The 12,759-nt window shown below is 41.6% G+C and overlaps 1 protein-coding gene across 1 annotated transcript; it reads right to left on the bottom strand.

Moving 5' to 3' along the window:
- Positions 1 to 1,239: 1,239 nt before the first annotated feature.
- On the bottom strand, positions 1,240 to 2,652 carry LOC130949610 (uncharacterized). The gene has a single exon (XM_057878281.1). The coding sequence runs from the start codon at positions 2,650 to 2,652 to the stop codon at positions 1,240 to 1,242; it is 1,413 nt and encodes a 470-aa protein (XP_057734264.1).
- Between the last annotated feature and the right edge of the window lie 10,107 nt (positions 2,653 to 12,759).

The following is a 12,759-nucleotide window of genomic DNA, read 5'->3' as shown; positions in this document are numbered from 1 at the left end:
AGAAATCTTCCATTCATAGCATTCAAGTAATATAACTAAAAACTCATGGAATTTGCATCAAAATCATACTGTTTGGATGGTTCATTGCTTTGTTATTCATTTAACCCTTCTTGGTTACTTTAAGCTCAAGAAAATGCATAAAACAACTAAAACTAACAGAAAAATGCTAGTGAAACTAGCCTAAGATGCCTTGGCATCAGCCAGTGTGATGCCTCCAGACGATTAGCCATGCGAGTGACAGCCGCAGAGGACCATTTTCCAGAGATGATACAAAGTAGCCATCATCGAACGGTGAACCCCTATACACAGCTTGCCATGGAAAGGAGTAAGAAGGATTGAATTAAAACATTAGGAAAGTAGGCGTTCTTGAGCCATACAGTATCTCCATTCGCTTATCTGAAATTCCCACCAATGAATCTGCATAAGTATCCCTTTTATTATTTCTTTTTATTTATTTTCGAAACCATAAACAAATTTAATCTGCCTAACTGAGATTTACAAGGTGACCATTGCTTGCTTCATACCAACAATCTCTGTGGGATCGACCCTTACTCACGTAAGGTTTATTACTTGGACGACCCAGTACACTTTCTGGTTAGTTGAACGGAGTTGTGTCCACTCGTGCCAATTTCAAATTCCATAAAAGTACAACTTAAAGAATAGTGATCACAATTTCGTCCACCATTCCCCCAACTTGATTGGGAGTTGATTAAAAGGAGAACCTTGAGTTAGAATACTCAAGAGTTCAATTGTAATTGGTTCATTGTTGGTTGGCTTGTTACTCACTAACTCTAATCCTTTCCAAGGGAGAGAATTAGGACTTGTGAATAGAAGTTGACTTTTAATTTTACTTTCCTTTATTCGTTGAGGGTTGACTAAATGAAAACAATGACTAATTATTAATTGATCTTGACAAAATTCCAACAAGGATAAAACTTCTAATTAATCTTTTCCTGGTCAAGATTTTTATTTAAATCATATAAATTCTCTAATTTAATTTTCTGTTCATCAAACTCAAAACCCATTTGGAAAACCTCTGATTGATAAAATAGCACATCTTCCTGCAACTCGTTGGGAGACGACCTGGGACTCATACTCCCAGTATTTTATTTCTAATATTTGTGACAACTCTTTTCTAAATTGATAAGTGGATTTTCGCTGGTTAAGAACTGTACTTGCAACGCCATTTTTCTAAATAATTCATAATCTGCCAATTTTCGCTTACGTCAGCCTCCTTTGTTATTGTCTTGAGGGTTTGACATCCTCTTCAAGTAAGATCTTATGCATACAAATTGAAGGACTGATCCCCTTTAAATCTGCAAGTGTCCAGCCTATGGCATCCTTGTGTTGTCTCAACACTTGGATAAGTTCCTCTTCTTGTTCCTTACTCAGACTTGAATTTATGATTACTGGGTAAGTGTTGTTAGCACCCAGATATGCATATTTTAAGCTGGGTGGTAAGGCTTTCAACTCAAGTTTTGGTGACTCTGCATCTTTGTTGTCTGTGGTTGTTAGCATGATTGAGTTCCTCATGGTTGCTTGTGGTAATTTTCCATCTGGTGCTTGCTCCAGCTCAATGCTTTCTCCATATTGTTCTTCTCCCATGACTTCTTGAACTATCTGTTCCATGGTTTCTACTAGCATGCATTCTCCTATGGATTTCTTGGGGTAGCTCATTGCTTTAAAGACGTTGAAGACCATTTTCTCTTCATGTAATCTCAAGACAAGCTTCCCTTTCTGCACATCAATGATGGCTCCAGCAGTAGCTAGAAATGGTCTTCCTAGGATAATTGATGCGTTGGCCTCTTCTTCCATGTCCAGCACAACGAAATCAGCAGGGAAAATGAATTCTCCTACTTTCACTAGCAAGTCTTCCACCACCCCATGTGGAAACTTAAAAGTTCTGTCAGCCAATTGGAGTGCCATTCTTGTTGGCTTGGCTTCCTCAATCTCCATCCTTCTCATCATGGTTAGGAATATAAGATTTATGCTAGCTCCCAAATCACACAAAGCTTTCTCAATAGTGATGTCCCCTATGATGCAGGGAATTTGAAAACTCCTTAGGTCTTTCAGCTTTTGAGGTAGCTTCTTCTGTATGATGGCGCTGCATTCCTCAGTCAATACTATAGTTTCTTTTGCCTCCCAGTTCCTCTTTTTGGTTATAAGCTCCTTTAAAAACTTGGCATAGAGTGGCATTTGTTCTAATACCTCAGCGAATGGTATGTTGATTTGGAGCTTCTTGAAGATCTCTAGGAACTTAGAGAACTGGCCATCCTTCCCATCTTTTCTCAGTCTTTGTGGGTATGGTGCCTTTGGCATATAGGGCTTCAAAACTGGTTTTGGTGGAGGTGAAGCTGGGATCTCTCCTTCATCCTCGTTCCCATGTTTTGATGCAACCTCTTCATGATTATCTTTGCTTGGGGCTCCTTCCTCTACAACCTTCCCACTTCTTAGAGTTATGGCTTTGCATTCCCCTCTTGGGTTAGCCATGGTATCACTGGGAAATGTGTGTGTGGGAAATGGGATTTTCTTGGACAAAATCCCCACTTGTGCTTCCAACTTTGAGATTGCTGCACCTTGATTTTTCAGATTTGACCTGTATTCCTCTTGATTAGCATCTATCCTTTTGTCAGTTTGTGCTTGTCTGTCCATGAGGGAGAAGACTGCCCCTGAAATCTTGGATGACAGTTGTGCTATTGCAGCCTCTATCCTCTCAAAGTTACTCTTGATTTCGCATGGTTGTATAGTTGAGGATGGTGCATCTTGATTGAGGTTGTTGTGTATGGGTTGGTTGTTATGGTATGATGTGTTTTGTGAGTTATGGTAGGGTCTATGGTTCCCTGTTTGATGTTGGGGTTGTGGTTGGGATGTTGATTTGATGGATAAGGCTTGTTGAGGTCCTAGTTGTGGTTTTGTTGATTTCCCCACCCAAAGTTTGGGTGGTTCTTCCAACCTGGGTTGTATGTCTTAGAGTGTGGGTCATATGGTGTTCTGGATGAATTGTTCATATAATTAGCTTGTTCCCAGTCACCTTCAGATTCTGATGTATTCCCTTCTTATTGAGGAGTTTGGTCTTGAATGACTGAGGCTTGGTTGGCCTCCATCCTCTTGGTTAAGGCTGCTATTTATGCTGCAATTGCCTTGTTCTGAGCTAACAAAGCATCTACATAATTGAGTTTTAGCACTCCCTTCTTCTGAGTCCTTTCTGAGGCATAGAAATACTCATTTTCAGCTACAGTCTTAATGACATCTATGGCCTCTTCAATGGTTCTCTTTTTGTTGAGTGAGCCTCCTGAAGAATGATCCACTGCCTTCTTTGCTTCATAGGATAGTCCCTCATAAAAGATATGTAGTTGTACCCACTCATTGAACATTTCCAGTGGGAATCTTCTTGTCAGATCTTTGAATCTCTCCCAGGCCTTATAAAGTGTTTCTCCATCTTGCAAGGAAACTGTTCACGACCTCTTCCCATGTAGTTAGGCTATCCTTGGGGAATGATTCCAACCACTTTGCTGCCTTATCTCTGAGTGAGAAAGGGAACAAGAGTAGTTTATAGATGTCAGGGTGTACCCCGATGGACTTTACAGTATCACATATCCTCAAGAATGTGCTGAGATGTTGATTAGGGTCTTCTTGGGCACTTCCTCCATATGAGCAATTATTCTGAACAAGTGTTATGAGCTGAGGCTTCAGCTCGAAATTATTGGCATGAATTATTGGCTTTAGGATGCTGCTGCCACAATTTCCTAGATTTGGGTTGATGTAGGAGCCTAAGACTCTCCTTTCTTGCCCATCATGGTTGACTGGGCCTTCTCTGGCATGGTTATGAACTTCTTTCTCATGGTGATTCTCCATATTCTCCTCCATGTTTATTTCAAAATACTCTTCCTCTTTCTCAGCACCAATGACTCTCTTCCCTCTTGCTTACCTCCTTAATCTAAGGAAGGTCCTCTCAGGTTCAGAATTAAAGGAAGTTAAAGCCTCGCTTCTCCTACCTGTCATACAACCAATCAAGGCAAAAAGCAAAAAAGAAAAAAAATGGATGAAGAAATTACTATTGTTAGAGTAGTTGTTGGTGTGAGTGGTGCAATTGATCAAACAGTTAGAAGAGTGGAAATATGGACACTAAATAAGATAATCAAAGAAGAAGGAAATAGAGCTCAAAATAAAATAAAAAAATGCTAAATAAAAGAAATTAAAATAACAAGGAAATTAAATTGCTTAATCTAGCTCTCCAATCAATTTAATCACTGTCAAATTTAAGCCAATCCCCGGCAACAGCGCTATAAAACTTGATGACCAGAATTCACTATCCCATTCAAAAATTAGTGAATTAGTTCTTTTGGCAAGCGCACCAAAATTATTGCTAAGTAATAACCCACTCTGGAGTGGGATTGTATCCACAGAGATTGGCAAATTCAAGCAGTTTTACTTGATTGATGAATTAGTCAAGCGAATCAATAAGATTGTGAAGTGCAGAATTGTAAATGACATAAATGTAAATGACTAGAATATAAAAAAAAGTAATAAAGTGCAAAAATAGAAATTACAGAATGTAAAGTGCTGAATCATAAATGACTTGAATGTAAATGGGAATGGGGAATTGCTTAATGTAAAATTAAGCTGTAAAGAAATGGATAGATAAGAATGGGGAAATTTATTGAGATTGGAAGATGTTGTGTTTTTGGATCAAATCTAGCTTATATCCTCTTCAATCATGCAACTCATTGACTTCTTGGCAATCATGATTGATTGAGCCCCAATCCCTTGGTGACTCAATCTCTCAGATCTTGATCAATAGCCAATTCCTTGTTCTAATTGCTCATGAAGAGAGATATGCTTGGTCCCTGATTATACCACACACCCTCATAGGTCCAGGTAGAGGGAGGATTATATGTCACGTATCCAATCACCAAAACCCAGAATCTTTTCAAGTGTGAAAAGGGATTTCAACCATGGTTTCATGTTTCCTTTCCCAAGGTTCCCATGAAACCAATTGCATTCAATCTCTTTCCCAAGATAATTTAACACTAAGCATTAAGAACGAAATTCCTTCTAGCAAATCAAAGAGAAGATGAAGAGAAGAAGAATTTTACTATTATCAATCCATCAAGTACAACAGAGCTCCCTCTCTCAATGAGAGGGAGGTTAGCTACTCATAGCTTGAAAAGTACTCAAAAGTGGAGTGTAAAAGTGGATCTAAACCTAACTGCTTAACCCCTCTTCAGTACTCCTTGGGGGTATTTTTATTACTCCTAGTAAAATAAAAGAATTACAAAAGTGAAAAGGGAAAATTACATTTTGGAGGGAAAAGAAAACACTCAATAAGCGTGACTTCTTAGCTGGCGTGTGGCTGGCGCTTTACCGGCGTGTCACGTGCCCTTCAAACTAGCTTGGCGTGCCACGTCCAATCCTTCAAGTGGCACGCTCAGCTCTCTATCAACATTGGCGTGCCACGCCTTCGAACTCAAGTGGCACGCCATAGTGGAATTCTTGTGTTGACGTGCCACGCCTTCGAGCTCAAGTGGCACGCCCTTTGCTTTTTCCATTTTCCATTGCCTCTGGAAACTTGAACTAGTGTGGCACGCCCAGGGTCTGTCGTGTCACGCCCTTGTTGTGTGCTTGGCTAAGCTCCTCTGGAAAGTTGCACTAGCGTGGCACGCCTAGGGTCTGGCATGCCACGCCCCTTTGTGAGTGAGTGGTTCCTCTGTTTGGCGTGCCATGCCACGAACTCAAGTGGCACGCCCCAATGCTTCTTTGGCCTATGAATGACACTGGCTTGCCATGCCTGGTTGTTCAAGTGGCACGCCTAAGTGAAGAATAGTGAATGGCGTGCCACGCCATCGATACCAAGTGGCACGCCCCATGTAATTGGCCTCTTCCATCCACTTTGGAAACTTATACCAGCGTGCCACGCGTAAGGGTTGGCGTGCCACGCCCATGATCTTATCTTGTTCCAGTAGTTGGCATGCCACACCACGGCCTTCAAGAGGCACGCCATAGTGACATGCTCGGATTGGCGTGCCACGCCTTTGACACCAAGTGGCATGCCCAGTCCTTGCTTATGTTATCTTGTGCATTGGCATGCACGCCTGGTTGCTCAAGTGGCACGCCTAAGTAAGGTTGAGAGGTTGGCGTGCCACGCCTTCGACTTCAAGTGGCATGCCCAGTCTTCAATTGCCTTTAGCTCCTTCCCTGGATTATTGTACTAGCGTGCCACGCCATGCTGCGCATGTGGCATGCCCATGCATTTGTGCACTCTTCAAGCTTGGCGTGCCACGCCTGGGTCCTCAAGTGGCACGCCCAAGTGACTTCTTAGAGCTGGCGTGCCACGCCTTCGACACCAAGTGGCACACCATAGTGGAGGTTCTTCTTGAGATAGTGAGTTAGCGTGCCACGTCCCTTTGCTCAAGTGGCACGCCCATAGTAGTTGATTGGTCAGGCGTGCCATGCCCAACCTGGCATGCCACACCCCTTTTGTGTCCTCCATTTTGCTCTCTGGAATTTAGTACTGGCGTGCCACGCTTAGCTCCTGGCGTGCCACGCCAGTGCATTTTTGTGGCGTTTGCTCCTACCTGGCACGCCAGTTTCACACGCCCAGCTTCTTGTTTCTCTTCTTCCCATTTTTGATGCCCTTTTTCACCTGAAATTCAGCACAACTCATCTCAAAGTAGTGTACCATAATATTCATCAAATAATGCATGAATTGTACTGATCAAATGAGATTTATGCTCTTTTATGGTTTTCTTTATGCAAGAAAAAAGGGTAGATTATGCAAGTCATCAGTTTCTAACATAATTGGCTTGTTCCAAGTCACCTCCTTCCTTTGTATGCACTCCTTCTTGAGCTGGTGGTGGAGTGGTGACTGCTGCAACTTGATTCTTTTCCATCTGCTTGGTAAGGTCAGCCAATTGCTTGGTAATCATCTTGTTTTGAGCCAACAATACGTCCATATGATTTAGCTCCATTACTCCTCGGTTGTTGCTCCTATCAGAGGCATAGAAAAACTCATTATTGGCCATAGTTACTATGTTGTCTATGGCTTCTTCAATGGTCTTCTTCTTGTTTAGAGATCCCTCTGAAGAGTGATCCAATGCCTTCTTTGATTCATAAGACAGGCCTTTATAGAAAATGTGTAGCTGCACCCATTCATTGAATATGTCTATTGGGCACCTTCTTGTCAAGTCTTTGTACCCCTCCCATGCTTCATAGAGAGTTTTACCATCTTATTGCCTCAATGTTTGGACCTCAGCCCTCAATCTATTGACTCTTTGAGGAGGATAGAATCTTGCGAAGAACTTGTTCACCACGTCTTCCCAAGTTATTAGACTCACCCTTGGAAAAGATCCTAGCCATTTGGATGCTTTGTCCCTAAGAGAAAAAGGGAACAAGAGCAATCTATAGGTGTCGGGGTGAACACCTTTAGACTTCACAGTATCACATATTCTTAAGAAAGTGGTCAAGTGTTGATTAGGGTCTTCTTGGGTGCCTCCTCCAAATGAGCAATTGTTCTGAATGAGGGTGATGAGTTGAGGTTTCAATTCAAAGTTATTGGCATGTATGGTTGGCTTTTGGGTGCTACTTCCACAATTTTCTGGTTTTGGATTAATGTAAGAGCCTAGAACTCTTCTCTCCTGCCAAGCATGGTTTGCTGCACCTTCTGATGACAAGTCATCATATACCCATTTTTCAAGCCAATTTCATTTGTTTTGTTAGCATTTATGCACTTTCTTGTATCTGAAGTTAGTGATTTGGAGTGAAAATGCATAACTTCTCTAAATCAAGCAACCACTATGAAATTAATGATAAATCATGAGGTTTAAGCTAATTTTAATTGCATTTTAATTGATTTATAAGCCTCTTGAATTTAGTGATACTTTGAGTGGTTGTTTTGGTTTATTATAGGTGAAGAAAAGAAAAGAAAATGAAAAGCGTGGCATAAAAAGTGTAGCCAAAGAAAGAAAAGCGTGGCCGAATCAAGATGAAGCGTGTCGCAACTCATAGGGGAAGCAACCTTGCCCTCCACAAGGGCAGAATGCCCTCTAGGAGGGCAGCATTAAGTGACCGAACCAAGAAAGGCATTCCTGCCCTGCCCACTCCAAAGGGCAGAGCACAAAATGATGCCTTGGAACCAAGAGAAGCAATTTCTGCCCTGCCCTTGTGGAGAGCAGGATCGGGCTTCATGAGGAAAGAAATTCAAGGGAAAATGACACCCATGCAAGCTACAAGTTTCGAACCAAGAACCATGAGGAAGCCAAGCACTAAGGGTGACTAGCGTGCCAAGAAACCAAGCAAAAAAATTGAGAAGCATGCGTCTGCCCAGGTTCGAACACGGGCGTGCAATATGGCGATTCTGCCCTGCCCTTGGCGCGGGCAGGGCAGCATTTGAAGATGGCGCACCAAGATTCAAAAGCTGGCGCACCAAGTTTGTTTCTTGCGCACCAACCGCGCGCACAACGCCTCCTGGCAGCACCATCCGCGCGCACAAACGCCCCCTGGCGCACCAAAACCATTCCTGCCCTGCCCTTGGCGCGGGCAGGGCAGCCTCCCACGCACCAACGCGCATCCTGGCGCGCCAAATTTCTTCCTGGCGCACCAAATTCCTCTCCTGGCAGCACCATCCGCACGCACGCTCGTCCTTGGCGCATCAACCTTTCTCGCCCTGCCCTTGGCCCGGGCAGGGCAGCCTCTGGCGCACCAAACGCGCACAGACTCGCACCACAAGCACCAAGGCCGCACCAACTTCATGCACCATGCACCAAATTTCTGCCCTGCCCTCCACAAGGGCAGGGCAGCCTCCTGGGAGTGGATTTCATGGGCCGAAAATTCAAATTAAATTCTCATTTTAATTCATTTCTTCACCAATTCAAAAGCCCATCCAAACCCCATTATCCAAGAATAGAAAGTGTATAAATAGTAGTTAGTTTGATGTAATTAGGACTTTTAGGCTCACTTTTGAATTTTACTTTTACCTTGGCTTTAGAATTTTCACTTTCACCTTCCTTTGGAGCTTTGACTCTCTTGGAATTGTTCTTGAGAGAATTGGCCGAGACTTCAGAGGATTAAGGGAGAATTGATTGATCTCCTTCCTCAATTCCCTTGGGCAATTCTACTCTTCTGTTTTCTGAGTTGTGGATGTGTGAAATTGGGGAAATTCTGTCCCAATTCCCATTCTAGCTCTGTTTAAATTTGTCTTCTGCATAATTCACTTTCAATTCGGTTCTTCCATTGCTTCTTCTTTCATTTTCTGTCAATTGCTTAGTTCATTTAGATCTGGGAAGGAAATTGGGTTTTAGGCTCTGTTACCTAAGCCCTTGGGATCCTGAGATCACTTTTGGTTCTTCTGTGAACCTCTGCTACATTTCATTTCAATTATGTTTGAATGCTTATTACTTCTGATTTACTTTCTGTTCAACCATTTGCTGCAATTTACTTCTTCTTTGCTTAGATCTTGCAATCCCACTCCTTAATTCCCTTTTATCTTCTAGCAATTTATCTTTCTTGCCATTTAAGTTACTGCAATTTAAGTTTCTTGCACTTTAAGTTTCAGTCATTTACTTTCTTGCTCTTTAAGTTTCTGCACTTTTACCTTTCTGTTCCTTATTTTACTGCACTTCTCCCTTCCCCCTTTACATTTACTGTCATTTAATTTCTGTTAAACACAAATCACTCAACCAAACTTGATTTGCTTAACTAAACCACCCACTAAACTAAAATTGCTCAATCCTTCAATCCCTGTGGGATCGACCTCACTCATGTGAGTTATTATTACTTGATGCGACCCGGTACACTTGCCGGTGAGTTTTGTGTTGGATCGTTTTCCACACATCACCTTCCCTGGCATGATTATGTGCTCCTCCTCATGATGGTTCTCCATGTCCTCCTCCATGTTTATCTCTAAATTCTCCTATTCTTCCTCTACACCAACAACCTTCTTCCCTCTTGCTTCCCTCCTTAATCCAAGGAAGGTCCTCTCAGGTTCAGATTCAAAGGAGGTTGAAGCTCCCCTTCTTCTACCTATCATATAATTAGCAGAGCATACAAGCAAGAGAAAAGTGAAAAAAATCACTCTTGTTAAGATTGTTGTTAGTGTGAGTGACGCAATTTATCTAACAGTTAGTGGATTAGTTGAACAAAATTGTAAATAACTAAGGAAATAGGACAAAAGAAAATAATAAAAGAAAATGGCTGAGATTAGAAGTAAATAACAGAAACGAAATAAACAAAACAAAAGAAAATTGCTCAATCTAGTTATCCTCTAATTTAATCATTGTCAATACAAAATCAATCCCGGCAACGGTGCCATAAACATGATGCACGAAAACTTGTATCGCTACAAATTTCCCTCGGCATGTATACAGAATTATTGTTAAGTAAAACTTACAATAAAGTGAGGTCGAACCCCACAGGGATTGATTGGTCGAGCAACTTTAATTAGAAGAGTATTATAGTTGAGCTAAGCAAAGTTGAGTTGAGAATTGCAGAAAATTAAATGGCGGAAAAGATAAATGACACAGAATGTAAGTGCTGAAAATAAATGGTGGAATATAAATTGCAGAAGAGTAAATTGAATTTGGGGAGATGAACATCAAAGTAAATAGTAGAAATTAAAGAGAATGGGTAAGATCAGAAATGGGAAGTTCATTGGGCTTAGGAGATGTTGCATTCTCCAGATCAAGTTCATTTTCATCTCTTCCTCAATCAATGCATTCATTGATCTACTTGGTAATCTTAAGTGATTAGATCCCAATTCCTTGGAAATCCAATCTCTCTAAGCTTGAACAATTGCCCAATTCCTTGATTTAAGTGCTCATGGAAAGAGATGAAGTATGATCACTGATTATACCATATGCATTTTCAAATCAAAGTGTTGGTAGGATTATATGTCACTATATCCATCCAAACTCCAATCCGGTCCAGCATGAGAAAACATTTCTAGCATGATCTCCTCATTTCTCTTCCAAGGTTCCGAGGTGATCCAATTATGAATAGCCTCTTTTCCAGGACAACTACCCAATTGGATGAAGATCAAAAGCTTTCTAGTAAAATCAAGAGAAAAGAAAGAAGAAGAAGAATGAAAACTATAATTGATCCATCAAATTACAACAGAGCTCCCTAACCCAATTAAAAGGGATTTAGTTGTTCATAGCTCTGGAAATAGAAAGCAAAAATGAAGAGTGCATTGTAAAGTAAACTAAATTGCAGAGAAAGTAAAAATACAGAGTGTTTTCAATTTTTGGATCGTCCAAATCTCAATCCCATTTTAGTTTAAAACTATTCCTATATATACTACTCCTTTGAGCTTCTATTAGCTCTGCAAGTCTTGGATCTGGGCCTTTGATCTTTAGTTGAAGCAGTTACAGTCTTCAGTGGGCTTGGCTTTGCTTGCAGAAAGAAGTTGAGTCAGACATGGTTCACGTTTAGTCAAGGTGTTAGTGGTGTTAACATTAAGTATAAATCATGGTTCACTAACGTCCCAACCCATTTGAGCTACGTTAACTCAAACGTTAGTGGCACTGACGTGACCACTGACGTAGCCATTCCTATCCTTCGATAGCGTTATTGCTGCTAACTTTGCTAATAACACTACAATCTTGTTTTCTCCCACGTTAACGGTCCACGTTAGTGGTACTAATGTGGCCATCAATGTGGGCATGCCATGACACAAAGACGTTAGTGACACTAACGTTACAAGAATCCTTCCCTTCTACGTTAGTGCTCACGTTAATGGTATTAACATGGCCACTAACGTGGGCATACTGGCCATCTCCAACGTTAATGACAAAGTTAGTGTCACTAATGTAGGCTCTTTATACTTCTTTCTCCACGTTACCCACTACGTTAGTGGCATTAACATGGCCACTAACGTGGGTAAACTTAGCCTTATCCAACGTTAGCGACAAAGTTAGTGTTACTAACGTTGGCGATCCCTTTTGCTCCACGTTAACGCTCACGTTAGTGGCATTAACGTGACTCTTAACGTGGGTGTTTAACGCCTTTGCAACGTTAGTGGTGTTAACTTTACCACTAACGTTGGAGCTTCTTCTTTTTTCCACGTTAGTCCCTACGTTAGTATAACTAACGTGGCAACTAACATGAGTTAAGTTGGCCTTCAAAGACGTTAGTGGTGTTAACTTTGCCACTAACATTGCAAGCTTGCTCCCTTTCCACGTTAATGACCTCATTAGTAGTACTAACGTAGCTATTAACGTGGCTATTCTCTGCTTCATTTGGCCTGAAAACAAACACACAAAGTGCATCAAAGATCATGTTCTAGATTATGAGATCATGCATCATCTAAATTGCCATTCACTTCATGAATTATTCTCATGAAATCATGTAAAGTTCATAATGTTTGCTTGAATCAAGATGTAAGTGCATATTCACCCAAAAACTTGTTTATTACCTAAGAAAATGCATCAAACTACCTAAAATATGTAAAGAAAAGGCTAGTGAAACTGGCCAAGATGCCCTGGCATCACAGCCAGCGATTGCTTCCAGAGAGAGTCTATGAAGATCACAATAGGCGTGGCACACCAAGGCCACGCGTGGCACTCCAGTTATCTTTTCTAGAGAAGGGACTCCAAGTTTTACAATGGGCGTGGCAAGCCACTGTTGGGCGTGGCACGCCAGGCATTCTGGCCAGACAAGGATCCTTGAAGACTTGCAAGGGGCATGGCATGCCAGTGCAACTAAGTAGAGGAGAATGGAAGAAGCATCATTATAGGCGTGCCACTTGTGTCTTGGGCATGGCACGCC

The sequence above is a fragment of the Arachis stenosperma genome, chromosome 9 (assembly GCF_014773155.1).
Source record: "Arachis stenosperma cultivar V10309 chromosome 9, arast.V10309.gnm1.PFL2, whole genome shotgun sequence".
Taxonomy (NCBI): domain Eukaryota; kingdom Viridiplantae; phylum Streptophyta; class Magnoliopsida; order Fabales; family Fabaceae; genus Arachis; species Arachis stenosperma.
The sequence above is the reverse complement of the archived record's forward strand: the minus strand, read 5'-3'. Positions and strand labels throughout refer to the sequence as shown.

Bases quoted from the DNA above. Each gene is read 5' to 3' on its own strand.
- LOC130949610 (XM_057878281.1), bottom strand. From the start codon at position 2,652: ATGGACAGACAAGCACAAACTGACAAAAGGATAGATGCTAATCAAGAG.